The sequence below is a fragment of the Anabrus simplex genome, chromosome 13 (assembly GCF_040414725.1).
Source record: "Anabrus simplex isolate iqAnaSimp1 chromosome 13, ASM4041472v1, whole genome shotgun sequence".
NCBI lineage: Eukaryota > Metazoa > Arthropoda > Insecta > Orthoptera > Tettigoniidae > Anabrus > Anabrus simplex.
In genome coordinates, this window is record NC_090277.1 from 103,708,216 (window position 1) to 103,732,040 (window position 23,825).

Consider the following 23,825-nt stretch of genomic DNA (forward strand, 5'->3'; position numbering starts at 1 on the left):
TTATAAATGTTTACACAGAGATAGCCTAGTCACAATAACAAGGCATTCTCTTGATCACAAGCTACAAATAACAAGCACCAAGCAGCACGGACGATGCGGTGATTGTGATCACGTCATGACTAAAAATCACTGATATCAGAAAATCACGATATCAAATCACGCTGTGACTCACAAATCACGGTATCGCTCATCACTACTTGCCATACGCTACGTCGAGCAACACTCCGCTGCTACGCCCATTGATGTGATGTTTATGAGACGCTGGTTTAACACTGCATCTTCGAGTACGTTCCAATCACTACGGCAAAAGAAACTAACAGACTTTGTAAAAATAAACGACCAGTGATTGATGGTTTATGATGTGTAATTATGTTTACATTACCGGTAAGTTATTCTAGTAAATCATTATTAATAAATTGCAAGTAAATCTTCATTCTATAATATGTTCTTTCATTTCAGTAAGGAGATTTTTTAAAAATTGAATATTTCAGTTCGGATTAACCGGACTTTCCTATTAACGGGACTCTGGGTGTATTGGATTATCCCATCCAGTGTGAGACCTGGCAACGCCGTCTGGCAATCAGGTTCACTGCGATGATATTTTTGTGCTAGCGCATGCAAGTCACTACAAGTCTCATCCGAGCCCAGCCAGCTGCCAGTTAACATACCTACAGCTCGGGGATTCACCAAATTGCATCGTCTGTGTCACATTAGTAGCCTGTACTGTACGCTACACAACGCTTTAAATATAACTGCATCGTCAGCAACGTGAATCACATCTGTAAGTAGGGGATGTTACATCAGTACAACAAACAAGAAAATAACTTTTACACTGCAGAATTTAATTTAGCACAGAACATGCTCGCTGGTTTTATTTCAAATGTAAACGAAATTACGTACTCAGTTGTACTGTATTATAGCATGGCCTTATGGGCCCCTTAGCTACGCCCTTGAGCCTGGAACTATTCTGAGAGCAGATGCAGGAGGTAGAAAAGCTTGAAAGGAAGGTTCATAAAGCGAATTCTCAGCGTACCTATATATTTAAATAGATATACGTCGTTCCGATTAATCTAAGTACTTATTATCTGCTGCACTGTATTTGGATGGACGCCAATGCATGCCGAGTTCTCGTGCAGTTAAAAGACCTTGACTGACGACTACTAGGTTACTGTACTACGTCACGTACTCAGCGTGTACCGTATTTACTGACCCGTGTTTCAACTGTTCGTGTGTCATATTAGATGATAGACGGACTACGGCAGAAGAGGAGTTTTCAGTACGGTAGGTATTCAAGTGTGTTTTGCATTCAAGTTTTCTATCATTCACCCAATTACAACTACTCCCAACCTGTCGTCATTGTTTACAGCCGTGTAAATGTTGTATCTACCTACTCTGTACTCATTTTGTCCGCTTTATCCCTCCCCGGGCCTCCTTGGCAATGGAGGCGTGTGGGAGAGTAGTCCCACCACTTTGTGGAGAAAACATTGCACTTTTATTCCATTTTAGCCGCCTGAAACTAGGAAATATCCTCTTCTTTGAGTAATTCAGTCTAATGACTGGTTTGCATCTGCAATGAGTCTACTCCAACTGGGTCGATCCTGTGCAGTACGCTTTGCGTCTGCACTGCATAGCTCCTGCATCCTGAGTTCACAAGAAATGGCATCATGAATGTCTTTCTTGGTCTTTCACGAGGGCGTTCCCCTATTTTTTTCTTGAACTGGCTTTACGTTGCACCGGCACAGATAGATCTTATGGTGACGATGGGATATGAAAGGGCTAGGAGTGGGAAGGAAGCGGTCGTGGCCTTAACTAAGGTACAGCCCCAGCATTTGACTAGTGTCAAAATGGGAAACCATGGAAAACCATCTTCAAGGCTGCCGACAGTGGGGCTCAAACCCACTATCTCCCGGATGCAAGCTCACAGCTGCGCGCCCCTAACTGCACGGCCAACTCGCCCGGTCCCTGGTATTCTATCTTCCAAAATTTCCATCAACACATTCCTATGTCAAAGCCCATGTCCCATCCAAGAAAGTTGTCTCTTCCTTATCTGACTCAACAGCTGTCTCTTTTCTTGGACAATGTTCAATACCTTAGTGCTGGTCTTCTTCTCCATTCAACTTATCCGCTGCAGCCGACGCCAACACCATATCTGAAAGGCTTCTAGCCTCTTAATATCACTCCTGGTTAACTCAGGTCTCAGAGCAACAGACCAAACATAATATTTCATTATTCTTTTACGTAAGGTGAGGGACATTGTTTTCTGACATAGAAGGGACTGTTTCTCTCTAAAGGCTTGCTTTGCAATGTTTTTATTTCAGTGTGACACTCAAGGTTTTCTGTTATAATCTGGCCAAGGTATTTGAACTGTGCTATAGGTCCCGCAAGAAGAGCTTGCAAAAGAAAGCTGCGCAGAACTTCGACAGTGTTCGGGTGGGCTCGGTAGTAGCACTGCACGCTAGTGATGAGCGATACCGTGATTTGTGAGTCACAGCGTGATTTGATATCGTGATTTTCTGATATCAGTGATTTTTAGTCGTGACGTGATCACAATCACCGCATCGTCCGTGCTGCTTGGTGTTTGTTATTTGTAGCTTGTGATCAAGAGAATGCCTTGTTATTGTGACTAGGCTATCTCTGTGTAAATATTTATAAGAAAATCAGCAACCTAAGGGTTTGCATTTAATAAACAGCCTACATTTTGGTTGCATTACAGACACGGTCGTTGCCAATTTACTTCTAGGCGTACAATCACAATCATTTTATTATTTACATTCGTTTTTTGTAGACATGCCGAAGTTCAACCAATATGTCAAGAAAAAAATAGGATCAACATTGGTAACAGTCGTGTTTTATACTGTAACCGATTATTTGGTATGTGCTAGGAAATGAAATTCTACACATTTATCTGGCACAAGTGAAAAATATAATGATGAATGACTATTCCCAGCCACCTAATGTAGGGTTAACGATACCAGTGCACCTTTCCCTAGATACCAGTACCGGCAGTAATTTAGAAAAATATATGGTATGGAAAGGCATTGACCCAGCTACGTGAGGGCAATTGGGAAGCTACAATGAGGAGCGGTCTAAGAGGCACGGCAATACACTTGAGGGATGTGACGTGCTGACCACACGGCTATCTAATATCTGCAAGCCTAGAGCTGCGCAGCAGCTGTAAATGAAAGCCAAGACCTTTCGAGGCCTGGAGTGTTCTTGTTCTTAATTAACTTTAGAGTAGTAGTGGTTTAAATGAAATAATTCAAAATTACAAATTTTATTCATTAGCTATTCCTTATCTTAGTCTAATTTTCATCACATTATTGTGTTTTAGATTTCACAAGAGCATGCTGATAGTGCTAGTCACAAAGCAAAATCAACCATGAAAAGTAACACTGGACAGACTCTGCTCACACAAAGTATACCTCCCACAATCCACAGTAGTTTCTATGCTCATATGTTTAGAGCCCTAGTTGCTGAAAATATCCCCTGGAATTCTGTGCATAGTCATGTTTTCAGAGATTTGTTTACAGAAATACACCAACAACACATACTTTCAACATCTTATTGTGGGTGAGGAGAGGCATTGAGGGGTATGAGGGAGGAGTTGGAAAGTTTGACGGAGATAATTAGGATTCTCACAGAAGACAGGAAGGAAGATAGGACTCCCTCAAACAATGTACAGGTTACAGTAGGTGTACAAGAGGGAGGGGAAGGAAAGGGAGGAGTTGTAGAAGACAGGTGGTCTAATGTTCTAAGGGGAAGGAGATTGCAGGCCAAGGGCTCTATTCAGGATCAGAATTCAGGACAGGTGTCTGTGCGAAATAGGTACGAGTCACTCCAGGTAGAACAGAGGGAAGATGAGGGGCAGGGAACTGTTGCTGAGATGCATGGAAGTAGGAGGAAGAGAAAAGGTAGGAAAGGGAATTGAAGAGTAGAGGATAGGAAAAGACAGGTGAAACAGGGTCATGGGAAGGAGAAAAGGGAGGAAGTAGCTTCTGCAGCTATCAGCAAAGATAGGGCTGACCAGGAGGGGAGGGGATCAAATGAGGTGGGTAGGGTTGAGGCTCTGGTCATGGGGGATTCCATCGTTAGACACGTGGGGAAAGTGTGTGGAGGAAAGGGAACCAGGGTAGAATGTTATCCAGGAATTAGGTTGAGGCAGATGTTGAGGAAAGTAGAAGAGAGGGAGGAGGGAAAGGAGAAGGTGGTAGTGTTTCACGTTGGTACCAACAACGTAAGGCAAGCTGATATAAGTACCAACATAGTTGGAGATGTGTGGGATCTGGTAAATGCAGCACGGGTAAAGTTTAAGAAAGCGGAGATTGTTATTAGTGGAATACTGTGTAGGAGGGATACTGACTGGAGGGTGATTAGGGATTTAAATGAGACTATGGAGTGGGTATGTGGGAAACTGGGAGTGAAATTTCTAGATCCTAATGGGTGGGTAGGAGATAGGGATCTGTGCTCGGATGGCCTTCATTTAAACCGCAGTGGTACGTATAAGTTAGGAAATTTGTTTGGAAGGGTAATAGGGAGGTACATTCAGGGAAACGGGATGGCCTAGGGAGCGGTGATAAGGGAACAGGGAACTGGAAATCAAGTAGGGATGACATAAAATTGTTAGTGTTGAACTGTAGAAGTATTGTAAAGAAAGGAAGTGAATTAAGTAATTTAATAGATATATATTTACCAGATATTGTAATAGGAGTTGAATCATGGCTGAGAAATGATATAATGGATGCAGAAATTTTCTCACGGCACTGGAGTGTGTATCGTAGAAATAGGATAGGAAAGGTGGGAGGGGGAGTTTTCATTCTGGTGAAAGAAGAATTTGTAAGCTACGAAAAGTTAGAGATGAGACACATGAAATTCTAGGTGTAAGGCTCATTTCTAAAGATAATAGGCAACTTGATATATTTGGAGTGTACAGATCGGGAAAGGGTAGCACTGATGTGGATTCGGAATTATTTGATAGGATAGTCAGCTATGTGGGAAAGAAATGTGATTGTAGCGGGAGATCTGAATTTGCCAGATGTAAATTGGGAAGGAAATGCGAACGACAGGAAGCATGACCAACAAATGGCAAATAAGTTAATATGGGAAGGACAGCTGATTCAGAAAGTGATGGAACCAACCAGAGGGAAAAATATCCTGGATGTGGTGCTGATAAAACCAGATGAGCTCTATAGGGAAACTGAAGTAATAGATGGTATTAGTGATCATGAAGCTGTTTTTGTGGTAGTTAAAAATAAATGTGATAGAAAGGAAGGTCTTAAAAGTAGGACTGTTAGGCAGTACCATATGGCTGATAAAGCAGGTATGAGGCAGTTTCTAAAAAGTAACTATGATCGGTGGAAAACGGTAAATAAAAATGTAAACAGACTCTGGGATGGGTTTAAAGAAATTGTTGAGGAATGCGAAAACAGGTTTGTACCTTTAAAGGTGGTAAGGAATGGTAAAGACCCACCTTATTATAATAGAGAAATAAAGAGACTAAGAAGGAGGTGCAGACTGGAAAGAAATAGAGTTAGAAATGGCTGTGGAAGTAAGGAGAAATTGAAGGAACTTACTAGAAAATTGAATCTAGCAAAGAAGGCAGCTAAGGATAACATGATGGCAAGCATAATTGGCAGTCATACAAATTTTAGTGAAAAATGGAAGGGTATGTATAGGTATTTTAAGGCAGAAACAGGTTCCAAGAAGGATATTCCAGGAATAATTAATGAACAAGGGGAGTATGTATGTGAGGATCTTCAAAAGGCAGAAGTATTCAGTCAGCAGTATGTAAAGATTGTTGGTTACAAGGATAATGTCAAGATAGAGGAAGAGACTAAGGCCAAAGAAGTAATAAAATTTACATATGATAACAATGACATTTACAATAACATACAAAAGTTGAAAACTAGAAAAGCGGCTGGAATTGATCAGATTTCTGGGGATATACTAAAGACAATGGGTTGGAATATAGTACCATATCTGAAGTACTTATTTGATTATTGTTTGGTCGAAGGAGCTATACCAGATGAATGGAGTGTTGCTATAGTAGCCCCTGTGTATAAAGGAAAGGGTGATAGACATAAAGCTGAAAATTACAGGCCAGTAAGTTTGACATGCATTGTATGTAAGCTTTGGGAAGGCATTCTTTCTGATTATATTAGACATGTTATGAAATTAATAACTGGTTCGATAGAAGGCAATTCGGTTTTAGGAAAGGTTATTCCACTGAAGCTCAACTTGTAGGATTCCAGCAAGATATAGCAGATATCTTGGATTCTGGAGGTCAAATGGACTGTATCGCGATTGACATGTCTAAAGCATTTGATAGGGTGGATCATGGGAGACTACTGGCAAAAATGAGTGCAATTGGACTAGACAAAAGAGTGACTGAATGGGTTGCTATATTTCTAGAAAATAGATCTCAGAGAGTTAGAGTAGGTGAAGCTTTGTCTGACCCTGTAATAGTTGAGAGGGGAGTTCCTCAGGGCAGTGTTATCGGACCTTTATGTTTTCTTATATATATAAATGATATGAGTAAAGGAGTGGAATCAGAGGTAAGGCTTTTTGCGGATGATGTTATTCTCTATAGAGTGATAAAAGTTACAAGATTGTGAGCAACTGCAACGTGACCTCGAAAATATTGTGAGATGGACAGCAGGCAATGGTATGTTGATAAACGGGGCTAAAAGTCAGGTTGTGAGTTTCACAAATAGGAAAAGTCCTCTCAGTTTTAATTACTGCGTTGATGGGGTGAAAGTTCCTTTTGGGGATCATTGTAGGCTAAGTATCTAGGTGTTAATATAAGGAAAGATCTTCACTGGGGTAATCACATAAATGGGATTGTAAATAAAGGGTACCGATCTCTGCACATGGTTATGAGGGTGTTTAGGGGTTGTAGTAAGGATGTAAAGGAGAGTGCATATAAGTCTCTGGTAAGACCCCAACTAGAGTATGGTTCCAGTGTATGGGACCCTCACCAGGATTACCTGATTCAAGAACTGGAAAAAATCCAAAGGAAAGCAGCTCTATTTGTTCTGGGTGATTTCCGACAAAAGAGTAGCGTTACAAAAATGTTGCAATGTTTGGGTTGGGAAGAATTGAGAGAAAGAAGAAGAGTTGCTCGACTAAGTGGTATGTAATACCAATATAAATGGTCCGTTATTGGACATTATAAATTTTCCAGCTAGCTCATTCTTGGTTGCCAGCGTTTCGCCCTCGTGTGCTAGGGTGGGCTCATCAGTTGGTACCTAGCACACCTACCAATACGCTGGCTAGTGCATACCGTGGAGGCCACTGCGTAGGCTAACTGGAGCCACCGGCAGTGCCAATGCACTAAGAGACTTTGTCTCATCACTAAAAATTGATGCCTGCTTGGCCATCAGATGATATGGATGTTGATTCCCATAGGGAATCTGAAATATTTGTCCTGAATGAGCAAATTTATAATACCAATATAAATGGTCCGTTATTGGACATTATAAATTTTCCAGCTAGCTCATTCTTGGTTGCCAGCGTTTCGCCCTCGTGTGCTAGGGTGGGCTCATCAGTTGGTACCTAGCACACCTACCAATACGCTGGCTAGTGCATACCGTGGAGGCCACTGCGTAGGGAATCAACATCCATATCATCTGATGGCCAAGCAGGCATCAATTTTTAGTGATGAGACAAAGTCTCTTAGTGCATTGGCACTGCCGGTGGCTCCAGTTAGCCTACGCAGTGGCCTCCACGGTATGCACTAGCCAGCGTATTGGTAGGTGTGCTAGGTACCAACTGATGAGCCCACCCTAGCACACGAGGGCGAAACGCTGGCAACCAAGAATGAGCTAGCTGGAAAATTTATAATGTCCAATAACGGACCATTTATATTGGTATTATAAATTTGCTCATTCAGGACAAATATTTCAGATTCCCTATGGGAATCAACATCCATATCATAAGTGGTATGTTCCGAGCCGTCAGCGGAGAGATGGCGTGGAATGACATTAGTAGACGAATAGGTTTGAATGGCGTTTATAAAAGTAGGAAAGATCACAATATGAAGATAAAGTTGGAATTCAAGAGGACAAACTGGGGCAAATATTCATTTATGGGAAGGGGAGTTAGGGATTGGAATAACTTACCAAGGGAGATGTTCAATAAATTTCCAATTTCTTTGAAATCATTTCGAAAAAGGCTAGGAAAGCAACAGATAGGGAATCTGCCACCTGGGCGACTGCCCTAAATGCAGATCAGTATTGATTGTTTGATTTGATTGATTTGATACATTAAAGAAAAACTACTTAGATATAGGAGGTAATTTTGCCAGTCACAGAGGATATTTGGGAGTCCTTACATAGGGTTGTATGTGGACAAAACCAGCAACTCTGTGGGCAGGTACATTGCTAATCTTGTAGTAGGAAAACTGGAACCCAGTTGGCATTTACTGCTCTCCTTTGTTCTAAGCAGCTTTAGAAAATAGAGCAAAGCATTGTGTACATCATCAACAAGGGGTTCCAATTGTTGTATCCTGGGAGTGTTGATGATTATAAAGACCTTATCCTTGTTTCCAATGCTGATTGCTACTCTACCTCTCGTTAAAACTTTCTACCCTTCTTTAATGTCCATGTTACTTGCATGGCCCATGCCTTGCACAGACTCACAGAAATAGTTAGGGCCAAGTTGCCTGCAGTAAATAATCTGATTTCAACAACGAAGAGAGTGTTCTGTAAGCTTCCATCAAGAATAGCCATCTTCTGAGAGAAATTCCCCTCTATTCTTTTCCACCACAGCCAATCATCAGCCGTTGGGGTTCCTCAATGGAAGCTGACCTGTATTATATCGAACATCTGTGATAGACAATATGCCTTTAACAGACAACTCTGCATGTGTGTCGTATGGGCAAAGATCTGCTAAAGGATTATTCCAGTGTTCAGAGAGACATTGCATATATTCAGGCAAATTTTTCATTTCTTCCAGTCAATCATTACAAAAATAGGAAAAAACGTAGAGCCTCAAACAGATATATTTTGTAATTGAGGAAGCTGAGAATATTATACAAAGTACTAGGGGTAAAGTAAGGGATAAAATAAAAGACAGGTGGGCTAGTGTATTGCAGAAGAATCTAGGTAATTCAGTGCAGGAAAGGATATATCAGGTAATGGATGGGGAAAAGTAGACCTACCTAGTGAAATTGAACTGAAAAATGTAGGTAAATTTTGCTATGCCCCTCCAACATCTGTGAGTGTAGAGCACATTTTTTCTACTTTAAAAATTGTTTTAACAGACAAAAGACGCAGCCTGACTGTGGAATATTTGGAGAAGATTATTGTTATGTGCTGTAAAGCAAACTACGACTGAAAAGTGCAGTAGGAATGTTCCTCGCAAATAAATACGCATACCAGTACTACGCATTTAATTTAATTTTAGTACAGTACTGATGAACATTTTTTGTTTTCTAATCCATAGCTGTTTGTAATAAACGCCTGTTTAATTATGCCTTCATTTTGCAACTATTCCTATTTAGAAAGGGTAGCCTATACCACATTACTGTACTTAACGTAAAAAAAAAAATATCACATTACAGTGTAGGTCTATATTGTCATATTTTAAAGTCAATTTTCTGCCTATTTTTAAAGCATATTTGAAGTGTCTATATTGTCTTTTAAAAACCTATTTACTTGTTGAAAAGGCCATTTTAGGTGCCTAAAACCTTTTTTTTTTTAGAGTCTAAAATCCCAGGTCTGTATCATCAGATACATGCCGATTGTTGACTACTGCTTTCTGGCAAAGCAAGTGAGAGGTGCATGTATTCCAAATGATTATTCAGATTTGAAGTACTTCTTTTTAAGACAATTTCTGTTTGCTCATATTACATATTGTGAAATTTTCATCCACTTCTTTAAAGGACTGCTACAGGTCACTGTTCTTCCTTTTTCTAGAAAACGCCATTTCAGTCAACTTGCCTCCTATTACTGAGCTTCAGTGACAATATGCCCCCGGGCATTCCAAAATACAGGAGAAATACATGTTTGTTACTATTCTAGGAGAGTCCCGTGTACCACGATTTTTTTGAACGCGCCTTTAAAAATAATACCACACTGCGAGTCAACTAACAATTTCCTGAAACTGATATTGCAAGCGATGCCGAGGATTATAAGTGTTTCAGTTGTTAATATATTCGGGAGGAATGTGCTCAGTTCTTACAAATACATTATATACTGAACGATATGTTGACGTCCTTAAAAAATTAAATCAACAAATGTCCATACTGTTGGTAATCATGGCGATGCTGCTTCCTTGAACGCATCGCTTCGCATGGATACCGTTGCGGCAGCACATGTTGTGATATCACGCCTGATCACAACATCGATCACAGTCACAGTTTAGGTAGCAACATTCTAGTTCTGTTTATGGAGTTAAGAGGGCGCACGATGATCACTTGAAGTGAAATCACGACTGATCACAGTGATAGCGTAGACAGTAACAGTCGTTACTCGTGATTTCTTGATATCAGTGAAAAAATCACAGTTCGTGAAATATCGCCCATCACTACTGCACGCCCCCCTCATTTCGCTAAATCGCCTTACAGTCAGCAGTTCTTCATGAACGGTCTGCGCTGGCGGTCTGGCCAGCTGAACTGTGACCAGCGTTCGAGTGAAATCTCAGCACGTGTATGTAATGCCTTACTGTAGTTATAACCAGAGCCAGGATACATTACCCTAGAGCATGATGGTATTGTTGGACATGCAGAATCAGAAACATTGAATGAAATAACAATAATAACAATAACAAACAAAGACATTAACAATTCTGTGATCGTAAAATAGCAGTTAACTTACCTAATGGCTTGTTCTAGTCCGCATCTTCTGAAAGAGGTTGAAAGCTGCTCATATCGCCTTCACTGTCATTCGCGCCATCACTAAAGCTCTCTGTCACTATTGTCCTCCAGATTGATGATTATGCTGTCTGATACTTTATCCATTATGTGATCGCTTGCAATGTACTTATTCTCAGTGTCGATTACGTACCTACATCGACTCGATCATTATTCTGCCCCAATTGATGCAATTCCTGCCATCAGCATTGTTCTTGCATTATTGAATCTGAAAGTAACATTCTTTTGTGCTACATAATCTTTAACTAGAGCCCAAATCATTTCGATTGGGTTCAAATCTGGATGGTATGGTGGTAGAGGCAAAATTGTATGCCCACACGTAGCAAGTAGCCTGTCGATTTGATATGTCTTATAGGGTGATTTATGGGATTTAATCAAAGCATACAGTTGGGGTTTTATCATCTCTGTAGAAAAAGGAATACCCTTATCAGTGAACCAATCCTGCATAACTTTTTCGGAATGAAGACGTGGGTGCACACTCACGTTGGACATTATGGCACGAGGCATTATCAATCACGACTACGGAGTTCAGAGTTGGGTTGCCAATTAGGAATTAATTCCTCTGTCAGATATTTCTCGTAGTTTCTATAGTTCATGTCATTGTGATAATCCCCTGTTCTTTGGTTGGATTTGAAAACCAACAAAGCATTTGAAACAAAACCTGCATCTGAACCAGCATGTACCACTATTAATCCTTGCCCTTTCGAGATAGGCGACTTCAGTCCATGAAGAGTACTGTCACTCTAAGCACTTGACTTGGTGTGCGAACTATGCAAATATGTCTCATGAGTATAAACAATAGGCCTACCCTCTTGTCGGTACCGGTACCGCTTTATGCTTTCTATGTACTGCACACGTAGGAGCCTCTTGTCAAGCTTCTCCATAAGCATTCTATGCACGTCTTCTGTCTTCCTCCACTGAAAACCTAGGCCTCGAACTATCTTGCTTAGTGTTCTTATGCAACCTTTAAACTGTATATCCTCAACCAGTTTCTTACGGATCTTTTCAAGCATTGGTCTCTCACCTTCGGTATTGTGAAAATTTGAATCGTGCGTCTGACCGCGCATTTCTCAAAATCGCCCAATTCACATTTCTTGACAGACTTCGGTCTTCTCTTTCCAGGCGTTGAAAATGAATCCACTTCACCTCTTTTGGTCTTCTTTGCGTCTCGTATTACATTTTGCACAGACCTTTCCGACACACCCGTTGCTTCCACAGACCTTTCCGACACACCCGTTGCTTCGGCCACTTTCTTTTGAATAGCACATAAGTTTCCAATGAATAGCACATAAGTTTCCAATGGGATGTGTTTCATTTTTCATGAATTTATACACATTATAAATAACTTCTCTACTTTGACTGTGTAAGGTTTTAGCACTCCCTAATTTAGAACAAAACGGGGGCATCGCTACGTACACTGAATATCATACTACAACAAATTCACTTTGAAATGTAAATGAAATAATAATACACGCACACTCTTCTCGCTTCTTTTCAATACATGCTTGATAAAGAGCTGTACACTGTGCCTCTCAGTGAGTGATTGAGTAACAATGAGCCCGGTAATCAGCATTCGGGCGACACACAGGAGCCCCGCAACGAGTTTAAACTTCGCCAACAGATATTGGTCTCTGCACGCGTTTGAGTTTCGGCAAGCTCTTCTTGTGGGACCTGTACCTGTTGTATAGGCTCACCACTATTCATCACATAGAATGGAATTATATGCATTATTAAAATTTAAAAAAGCAATTTGTACAAGCCCTGTTATCTTATCAGCTAATTTGTACTTTTATTTTCTTTAATTATGGTATTCATAAACCCGGGTACTTTTTCTGGTCTGTAAACTTTTTGCCTCCTCCTTCCCCTCCCCCACTTCTAATTCCCAATCGCCACTACTGCTCCGGGGGTAGCAGCTAACACTATACCACATATGTGACTCTATTACTATTTCTAGAACGTTACTTCTGAAATTAAGGGCAGTTGCTATGGAAGTGACATGGAGATTACTCACTGACGTTAACATTTTGTACATGGTTAGAAACTAACTTGAGGTCCCACGGACCACTACTGTAAATATAGGTTAGAAAATGCCTAGGTATTAATAAAACATACATTACTGCATTAAAATACATAAAATATAAGCAGATAATAGTAATATTGAAGCACCAAAAATGACATTACCGTTTAAGGCCGTACCTGGGGGGTACAAACCCCCTCCAAAATAAAAGTGAACTTGACAAATTTAAACAACATATAGGGGTTTTGAAATAGCCTACAATAAATGAGAAATATTATAAAAACAAGCATTTGCAAAATAAACAATTAAATTTAACCTACAAAATATGTGTAATCTTTAAATGTTTCTCTATGAATATAGTTAACAAATTTACTGAAAACATAAATGGAAATTTTCATTTTGGTTTGATATACGGCTTGTTTTTTGTTTGTTTTTTATACAGGGTGCGCACAAATGATTGGAGTGGTTTCAAAAAATTCCTGTTTGTTTATTATCTGTTGTAACATTACAAAATTATATAGACAGACAGAAAAACTCACGAAGTTTTTTTATGAGCCTACAAGTGCTTGATATGTGCTCCATGGGTGACTCTATACACATCAACTCTATAGTCAAGTTCGTCCCACACCCGACGTAGCATGTTGCTGTCAAAAATTGACCAAAGGCGTTGATGATGTGGGCCTGCAGTTCTGTTAGATCAGCCAGTAATGGTGGCATAACAACTGCGTCAGGAGGTCAGGAGAGCGTGGAGGCCATGACACATTTTTGATTCTCCCAATCTCAATGTTTTCTGTGTCATCTTGAAATTTAAAGTTTACGGTCCCTTCTTCTTCACTGAAAAATCCATCACAGGCGCATCTACCTGGATATGCTGGAGAATTGGCTCATGCCGCAGTTGGAGACCGATAGCCACCTCATTTCCCTGTTGATGGTCATGACTTTCTGAACAGAAGACTTCCAGAAGCATGGATCAGTCATATCGGGAATGAAGATCATGCCCTCATGTCGGCCATGCAATGGCATTTTCCAAAATATTGCTGTATGCTCATTTTTAAGCTAAAGTTTTCAAAATGTTTATACATGCAATAACCACAGAGCTCCCACTGTTAATCTGTGGATTGGAAACCTGCAGAAGCAGTCTGATTTCTGAATTACAGAAAAAAAAAGTTGTACGTCAGCATGTAAGAAATCTCTGGTGATACATTTAGTGTTAAACCAACAAAATTAATTGAATCTCAATAATACATCGCCTAAGAAAGTTCCAGCGGAATTAAATGGAACGTCAAAATTGACACGCAGGCAGTTTAAATAGCGTCAAGTAAAAATGAATCCCCACGGTTACTGTGATCCTATGACTAGTATTATTATTATTATTATTATTATTATTATTATTATTATTATTACTTGCTAGTGGCTTAAACATCACACTAACATGTCAAGGGAAAGGGGAAGGAAGAGGCCATGGCCTTAAATAAGGTACAGTCCAGCTTTTGCCTGGTATGAAAATGGGAAAGCATGGAAAACTACTTCAGGGCTGCCGACTGTGGGATTCGAAGCCACTATCTCGCAAATGCAAGCTCGCAGCTATGGGAATCTAACCATATTGCACACTTGCTCAGTACAACGATAAATAGCACCACGATACTGTCGCATGAGGGGTAACACATGGAACGAAGGATGTCCGTGATGTACCGTCGTGCCGTCAAGAGTTCCCTGACCTGAAGTCATACTTGATGGTTCCACACACCATGAGGCCATGAGAAAACACCACTGTGCCTCTCCAAGACTTTGGAAGAATGGGACTTTTCCCCAGGTTGCCAGCATACTCGCAGACCATGGTCATCCAACATAGAACAGAAATGCGATTCATCGCTGAACATAATGTGATTCCATTCATCAGCAGTCTATGCTTCCCGGTCGCGGCACCTCTCCAAATGCAGCTGTTTGTGTCGTGTTAAGGGCAGCTTATGCGTGGGACTGTAATTCCCTAGTCTGGCCGTTGTTAGAATCCGATTAATGGTGTGGAATGATAGAGAATGTTGCAGGGAGTGCATTACTTGTTCTTGGATGGCAGGTGCACACGCGAAATGGTTACGATGTGCTTGGCGCAAAATACGGCAATCCTCCCTTGTAGTGGTCAGACATGGTCGACCAGAACTTTGAGGATGAGTATGCCTGCCCTCACGTTCCCATGCAACCCAACATCGAGCCACTGTCACATCCGAATGCCCCACAAATCTGGATACTGCACTATTCGACCAGGTGGCCAAATGAAGCCACACAATGAGTCCCCTTTCAAACTCTTGTCAAGTGCTGATAATGCCTCTCACATTAGTATGCAGCATCTCCATGTCCTTCACAGTGATCACTCAACATTTGATGCTGTTCAAGCCCCTTACATATCCTACCAGGCGTGATAACAACACTAAACACGAGCAACAATAATCTACTCTGCTGGCCTGTCAGAGAATTGCAAGTAATTAGTTACATACCCGCCAATGGTGTGTATGCGTAGAAAGTTAGACTGACATCTGACCATTTCTTCTGGGTGCTTCAATTTTATATTAATTTTTCACCATTGGTTTGTTTAAAGGATAAGGAATTAGACCTCATATAAGGGTATGTTCATTTATTCATTTATTTATTTATTTATTTATTTAGCTTCCATAGACTGTACAATTACATATTTTGAAATATGCCAACAGTATAGGAGTTGTCGAGTAATTTCCTAATAATAATATATGCACAACAATGAACATTTTGAAAAAGAAGAAAAAAACAGAAACACTGAATACCTCAATGTTAGGACAGCACATCTTAATTTTTTAAATCATTAATAACCAATATTTACAAGACAAAATAAAAATCTGTTGGTGTGGTGTTAATAATATGTACATAATCAATGTGACATTAACATATTTTCAAGGCTATATACTAGATATTAAGAACGTTTACAAGTTAATAAGTAATAGCATCATTACCAGCACTTCAGCATGTATTCTTCTGTCCTATAGAAGCAGCTAGTCAGCAGGAGATTTTTTAAAGCTGTGGTAAATGAACTGATGGGACTAATATCTTTAATCTTATTTGGAAGCTTGTTATACAATCTGATTCCAACAGAGTCTACATGTCTCAAGGCAATGGTTTTACTCTTGTGCTCGATAAAAATATTATTTCTTGTTCGTGTCTGGTAACGGTGATTGTCAAAATTCTTTCTGATGATCAATTTCTTTTTTCACGTGTGGATTGCACTGGATGATGTATATGCTTGGTACTGGGAGTATCCTTAGTCTCTTAAGTAATGGTCTGCAATGATCTAACCTGTTACGTCTCAATATAATTCTGATCCCTCGTGGCAAAAATTCAGAACAGGTTACATTTTCCAGCACACGCATCTAGGCGCGATTGCACTGTCATTTGTTTCTCTCTCGCGTCTCGTGAAGGGCTTGATCGTGCGGTGGACAGAGCTGCCAACTGTTCATATAAGGAACTAGTCCTAGTGCAGCGGCGCTACTTTTGAATTTACGAATCTCGTGACAAAGCCATTGGTCTGGATCAAGGAAAGGGGGTCTGGGAGCGTAAGCCCCCAGATTAGAAGCCGCGAAGCGGCCATAGGCCTCTAGTATCACACGTGACACCTCCATTGGTCTGGATTGGTTAGGGTAGGTTAGTGACAAAGCCATTGGTCTGGATTGGTTAGACCATTGGTCTGGATCAAGCAAAGGGGGTCTGGGGGTGTAAGCCCCCAGGTTAGAAGCCACAAAGCGGCCCTAGGCCTCTAATATCCCATGTGACACCTCCATTGGTCAGGGCAGTTGTGTATTTCTTGTGTGCGGGCTGGTAACAGAGTTCATTTACTTCACTGCTACGATTGACTTCATATCCCATTGTGTCTCACCCAGTTGAAATGCTGGAATGTAGTTAGGCGATGGACTATGGCGTGTGATTAATTTTATTACGTTATAAAAGCAAAATTACTTCTGGGGGGACGGCGGGTGGGTTCTTAACTGTCACAGTGAACACATCTCTCCTCTACAAGGTATTCCACTTAAGATTTCCTACATATTACATCTTTATCATGCTATGAAAGTAATGTAACCCAGAATTTGTAACCGTATATCCATGTTATTTGTCTGTTATTCAGAGAGAAAATGTACGCCTCCATTCAGTTTGTGTTCGGGCCATTTATTTAACCTGTTCTTTTTCTGCAAAGGTCCAGTAGGTTGGGTACTAGATACCCCTGTGTAAAACTATTTCCTTTTGTAATTCGTGCCTTGTGAGGTTAGAGAGTGTAAGATTTTGATGTAATGTTGCCTTGACTAGGCTGTAAGAAATTGAGAGCATGTAAGCTCTTTTATAAGTTTTGGCAATAGTGAGGGGTGCCTCTGGAAGGCTAGAGAGTGTAATTTTTGGAGTAAGTGCTCTTGAATTGGGGGATTTCTGCCCTTGACTAAATTATTCCTCATTTTGAATTGTAAATTTTGTAAACTTGAGCTTGCAGCTCAGAACTTGTAAATCGAGGGCTTGAAGCCCACAACTGTTAAATGCCCTATTCTGGGGTTCTCTATTTTTATCTACAAATTTGTTATTGTTCACACAGTGAAGAAATTTGTTAAGTTGGAAATTCTAAAAGAAATACAACCTTTAGTTAAACTTTTAATTCAATTTTGATATTGTAGTTAGACCCATTCACCTCTTTCCGCTCCACGGATATCTCTGTAACAAATTATATACACATTATACACACGCATTAATGAACCACCATCTTGACAAACACTTGACTGCTACATTAGCATCCCAACTGATTACCAACACAATAAAATCACCACGAGTTCACACACGACTAGTGACTTTCATTAACAAGCCTCACTAACAACTCTTAGCCTTAGGTGTGCATGCCATGCCCTACAGAACAGTGGCGAGGTGGGTGGAGACGTTCAAATGGGGTAGAGTATTAAGTGCTGATTTGCCTCGCCCAGGCCGTCCACAGTCCATGGACAAAGATGTGCGGATAATGGTGATCGATCAGTGTTTACACGAGGATGGGCGCTGGACTCTAGCGGAATTGCAACCAGTGGAGACCTGTCCTTTGTACGTAGTCTTGTGTATTTGCTGTCTATACCGCAATAAAACAATGTTTACCAATGGCCTGTGTTCTGTCACTTTCCTACGGGAATCTCCTGAAGTCAGAATTGTCCAGCCACTATGCATAAGTACATGCCCTGTATTTCAAAATGCATATCTTAGATTTTCCGTGTTGTCTCCTGTTCACGAGAAAAAATATAGTTGCATGACTTATAACTCAACCCTCGTATAATATCATGAGCTATTTGTAGGTCTGTATGTTTACTTTTGTAATATTGTTTGCTAGTTATAGGTCTGTATCTCTATTACAAGATGAGCAAATAAGTCACATAGCATTCTGTCTGCACTCATAATTCGTAGCGGGAGCTAGCCAGCATATCGTCGCTGACGGGACAAAACCTCCTATGTGAAATATTTTAGCTCAGAACTTTGGCCGGCAAGGTTCTGTCATTTAAGGTGCAATATTGTGTGAATGCTGTCAAGGCATTCTCGCTCTTCATAATGTATGTCCTGCGGGTCAGTATATCTCCAAAAATATTATCACACAGAAGGTATTGTCCCGGCAAGGACGATATCCAAGTCAGAATGAGGAAATTATATTGCTGACATTAAACTCTGTATAGGTTTCTTTTGTAAGGCAAGCAGAAATGTCTGGCCATGCAGATTGTACAGTCCAAGCACAAATTTTAAACTACTCTTGGCATATTGTTGCAACTAACCCCCACCCCCAAAAAATAGAAACTTCCGATATAAAACTATAAAAATAATACCTCAAATATTGGTACAATAAGCCTGCAACTTTCTAAATATGTAGTGGAAAGATTCACAATCACTGTAGTTTTAGTTACATAAAAATGAATTATTTTCCAATTAAATGCGCAGAGTGAAATCGCAATGCCTATTGGGCAACGTGCTAGCACAAGCGGGAAATTTAAATTGGCAATAGTGAAGTTAAGACAGCTTGGTTTCTCAAATATACTTCCTCTTAAAATTATAATCATCACCACCACCACCACCACCATCCATATATTCTCAGGCCTCGACAATCAGAAATCTACTTTCCAGTTTTATCGGGAGGATGATTCTATTCCATATTTAACACCATTATATACTACTGAGGAAGTGTAAAAATTTGGCACTCCATATTGTAATAATAGGTGTTCATATAAATTAACTTTATTTTTAGACCTTCTGTATTCATGTTTTTCCACAGTTCTAGCCATTCAGGTGAGCAACTCAATGCTGAAAACATCCTAGGGATATGAGCTACTAATTTTAGGTGAATAAAATATAACAAAGTAGGAGAATGTATTCTTTATTTATTCCTAAAAATTACAATCCTTTCCTTAATCATCATATCCAGTCGATTAGATTAGCAGTTTACCTTTTTCTATCACTAATCATCATCATCATCATTTCCCAACTCCGGTGTGGTGTACAAGTGCTCGCCATCTCCTTCCATCTTCATACATCTTCTGTTCCAGTACATCCTTCCATTTGTATCCTCTCTCCTCCACATCTGATCTTACAGTCTCTATCCCTGTCTTCCCTGTGGTCTTCTTCCTATGAGATTAAGGTCAAAATATTTTCTGGCAGGTCTTTCCCTGTTCAGTCTCATTATGTGCCCATACCTCTGAAGACAGCATTTCTTTATGACACTGGCAATAGGAATCTAGATACCTGCTACTTTCCTATGCACTTCATTTCTGATCTTGTCCTTTCTGGTAGTTTGGTTCATGGTTCTAATGAATCTCATTGCAGTTGCTTGGATTCTACTGAAGTCTTTGTTTAGTAGGGTACATGTAGAGGATTCGATCCCTGGAGTTTTTCAATCCCGTAGTTTTTGGGATTCAATTTTCGGGGTCCTGGAATTTTTGGGATTGACATCATTTTTAAACATTTGCAAAATAGACTGCGTGAAGAGAAACTCTCAGTGCATTTGAATAATCCAGTGCAGTTGGAAGAGTCCGATTTAGAGTTCATCAACGAAATCATTGAAGTCTTGGCTCCAGTCGCAATTAAATGACAATAACTCCGAGTTGGCTTCTAAATTCAAGATACATTTACAAAAGCGCATGAAAAATCGGCGAAGAAATGAGTCGAGTGGCGTATTATGCTACCTACAAAATCCTCATAGTGTGTCCAAGCAAAGTCCTGATAAAAAACAGATTGTTTCTTTAATTGAGAGATTAAATGGTAAAAGGAATGATGAAGAGGAAGAATAAAATACGCAGGTCGAGCCTACAAATGCAGCAAAATGTTATTTGAGGTTCAAAGAAAAGCTTCAGCTGGAAATAGAAAACATCATGAGAATTATGTTTCCTGAAGCATTAAATGAAAATGAATTTTCCAGAATTGTTAAGGAAATGAACCTATACGCGTCTTCAAATTCTACTCGGTGTTATAACCTACAGCAGGCTTATAAGTATTATAATGTCCTTATTAAATTAGTTTTCTTTATATTTATGTGGAATGTGACTGATTAATGTTATTTTTAAATACTTTTTGCTAAGAAATTTTCTACCTACTTATTATGTTGTTTGAAAGTCATCTATTTAGTCAGAAAGATTGTAGTTAATTTCAAAAGTTTATTTGCATAGTTTGTTACATAAGGTTTTTAAATTTATGTAACTTTAAAGAGATCTCACTGATTCTTGGAAAATAATAATTTTAACATAGGGAGTGAGTGATTTTAAGTCTGGTTAGTCTGACCCTAAGTCTAATTAGTTAGAGTGATTACATTTGCTTGGTGTGTACTGCAAAATATGTTGATTTTGTCTAAATTTCGATTCGCTAATTAAGCAGCTGATTTGTGTAAGATGTTTTTATTTTTTTATTTGTAACCTTCAATCCCAGGATGCTGGGACTGACCAAATGTAATCCCAAAATCCTGGGATTAGAAATAGAATAGAATTAGAAATAAGGTACATGTCTCTAAACCGTACGTGAGGATTGGTACGAAGTAAGTGTGGTACATGATTGCTTTCTACCACTACGAGTGTTAATGTGAGTCAATGCCGAGTTTCATTTAAGCACTTATAACTACTTGCAGTGTGGACATTTTACAAAAAATAAAAATTGCCTGAGGGTATTGAGCCAAGGAAAACATCACAAAGTATTATGTAAATATGTTAATTTGGCTAGCATTTGAATCGAAAAGAAAATGAGTAAAGAAACAAGTGATTTTAGGCTGTTTCTACAGAACTGCATTTCAGTGGGAAGTGATTTTTCAAAATTTGTTTTTGTTGTTTGATAAAGCTATCCTCAAGGCTCACAATTTGAAACCTTTCCAGGCCCTATAACTTTTGGCACAATTAAGGAAATTGATTAATTTTACGTTTTTTATAATATGGGAAACCCTCCTTTGTCTGATAAGAAAGTTTTCAACATTAAAAACTGAAATTATTTTCTTTCCAGCTGTTGGTCGAGAATGGAGAGCAACTCAGATCCACTTCCTGCCGATGTGTTGCTAGAGATCTTCTCCTACTGTTCCTACACGGATCTCGTGAGATTACAGTTCGTCTGCAAGTTGTGGCAGCAAGTATCCAGAGAGAAACGTTTGTGGAAGAACGTTGTGTATAGACCAGACTGTATCGACACACCCAAGGACATAATAGACAGTCTGAACGTTTCCCCAGAGTTACGAGCACTTGATCTGAGGGATATCTCATGTACTATCACCAAGGAACTCGTTGAAGTGTTAGTGAATGGTTGTCCTAGACTGGAGCAGCTCAGAGTGGACTGGAATTTCTTGTATCGGAAAATAAACTTGGAAATAAAGACTATCAAGATCTTGATTCTAAAAGCTGATCGTTCTTTTGCCTTGAAATTTGATTTTGAGTACCTCCATAATTATCTTCCTAATGTTGAACACTTGGACTGCAGAGTTCTCAATATTAGAGAGAGTGACCTCAGGGTTTATTTGTGGAAGAAAAGACTATCCTTGCACACTGTAGGTTTTTCCTGTCGAATGTTGCATTCTAACTGTATCTTGTCATATTTAAAAGTGTGCACAAAATTGAAAAGTTTGACCTTGTTTGGTCTGTGTTCCCAAATTGGACACTTATCTGTTCAGTCACTAGGACATCTGAAGCAGATTTCGTCTTTAACAGTCCGAAGTTCGGGGTGGTCCAGTGTGCATGACTACTTGGCCATGTTTTCGTATTTCCCCAATCTGGTGGAGCTACAGCTAGACACAGTTACTGTACACGATGAAAACATGTTGCTTGTGGTAGCTGAAAAATGCCCTCTACTTCAGAAGTTGACTCTCTACTCTCTTCGTGGGTATTTCAGGGATCACAACCTTAAGTATGTTTCTAACTTTAAGAAGCTGATGTTCCTATGTTTGAGGAGCAATTGTGACATCACTGATGCCAGTGTGGCCCACCTCCAAGCAATTTCGGAGTTGAGATATCTCGATATTTTGGACTGTGAAAGAATGACCCCACAATGCTTGCTAACTCTGTGTGGCTTTGATAAACTTCAGACTTTGAAATTTGATCTTAAAAAATGTGATCTTCCTACCGATTTCGGTGCCGGTCACGTGCAGAACCCAGATCTTCACATAATGTTTTATAATTGTAAGGATACTAGTGTACTGGATCATCTTAGGCGCCAGCGGCTCAGGATATCATTGCTTAACGGATCCTCACTGCGTGAATGAGTGCTGAACTGAAAATATTGGGTTTGAAAAGCATTTCATTGTGATACAGGGTTAATTTACTCATCTCTGACTTTGGTGGTTAAATTGACACAAGTGTAACAAACTGATACAAGGAACGAGCTCAAATTATTATTTTACGATTATGATTATTATTACTTGTAATATATGGCTATACTGATATAACTTGAAAACAATACTCTCTCACTCATGGGTAAATAATACAAGTAACGAGCTCAAATTATTAGTTTACGATTATGATTATTATTACTTGTAATGTATGGCTATACTGATATAACTTGAAAACAATACTCTCTTACTCATGGGTAAATAATACAAGTAACGAGCTCAAATTATTATTTTACGATTATGATTATTATTACTTGTAATGTATGGCTATACTGATATAACTTGATACCAGCCACAAATTAAGAATGTGTCAGTTTTAACCATATCTTCATGTACCGTCCTGACAATGTCCAACAGCACTTCAGCATGATTTTAACAAGCGCTATGGGAACATTTCCATTTTATTTATGTTGGTCGATGTGGAAACACCATCTAGCAGTTCTGCGTCAGCTGGTGGTTATTTACAGTGGCATCCAGTGGCTTGCATACTGCTAACATCACTCAAGTAGATTTGGTGATTGATGATCTGACTACAGAATCAACATTTACCAGTTCCTGTTTTGCAATTGAAATTGTAATGATAAGCAGTGATGGAACTAACAATTCTATGAATATCAGTACAAGAAAGAGTCTGGATGATGAGCATACTCCAGATGCTAAGAATTTAAAGACTAATTTATTTTTCAGATTTTACACTTAGTTATCCCAGATTTTAATATTAATTGTGTGTTTCTACATTAGTTGTCATGTCAATTGTGTGTTTTTACATTTGTTTAGTTATTAGATGTATTACATTAAGGCTGAAGATGGCTAGCCTAGGCCGAAACTAGTCCCTAGTTTAGTAATGTAATTCAATAATATTGCATAATATATTATTGAAATAGGTGGATCATACGACAGTAATTTAATAATAATTATTGTGATCAGAATTCAATACCATGAAGTTTATATCGTATGATAATAAGGGCTGCCGACAGTAAGATTTGAACCCACTATCTGGTCGTAAAAACTCGCTACAAATATTCATCTCTCATCATACCATCAAAGAAAGAAGGGCCACCAAG

At 39.4% G+C, this 23,825-nt stretch overlaps 1 protein-coding gene across 2 annotated transcripts; it reads left to right on the forward strand.

The window, feature by feature from the left end:
* The first annotated feature begins 652 nt into the window (after nt 1-652).
* Nucleotides 653-23,619, forward strand: LOC136884848 (F-box/LRR-repeat protein 20). 2 transcript variants are annotated; one of them, XM_067157135.2, is made up of 2 exons: nt 653-781; nt 21,390-23,619. In XM_067157135.2, exon 2 carries the CDS (start codon nt 21,403-21,405, stop codon nt 22,633-22,635), a length of 1,233 nt encoding a protein of 410 aa, XP_067013236.2. In that variant the 5' UTR covers nt 653-781; nt 21,390-21,402; the 3' UTR covers nt 22,636-23,619. The 2 variants fall into 2 exon arrangements, with proteins under 2 accessions (XP_067013236.2, XP_068086179.1); XM_068230078.1 differs by lacking the exon at nt 653-781 and adding an exon at nt 822-1,281.
* The last annotated feature ends 206 nt before the right edge of the window (nt 23,620-23,825 follow it).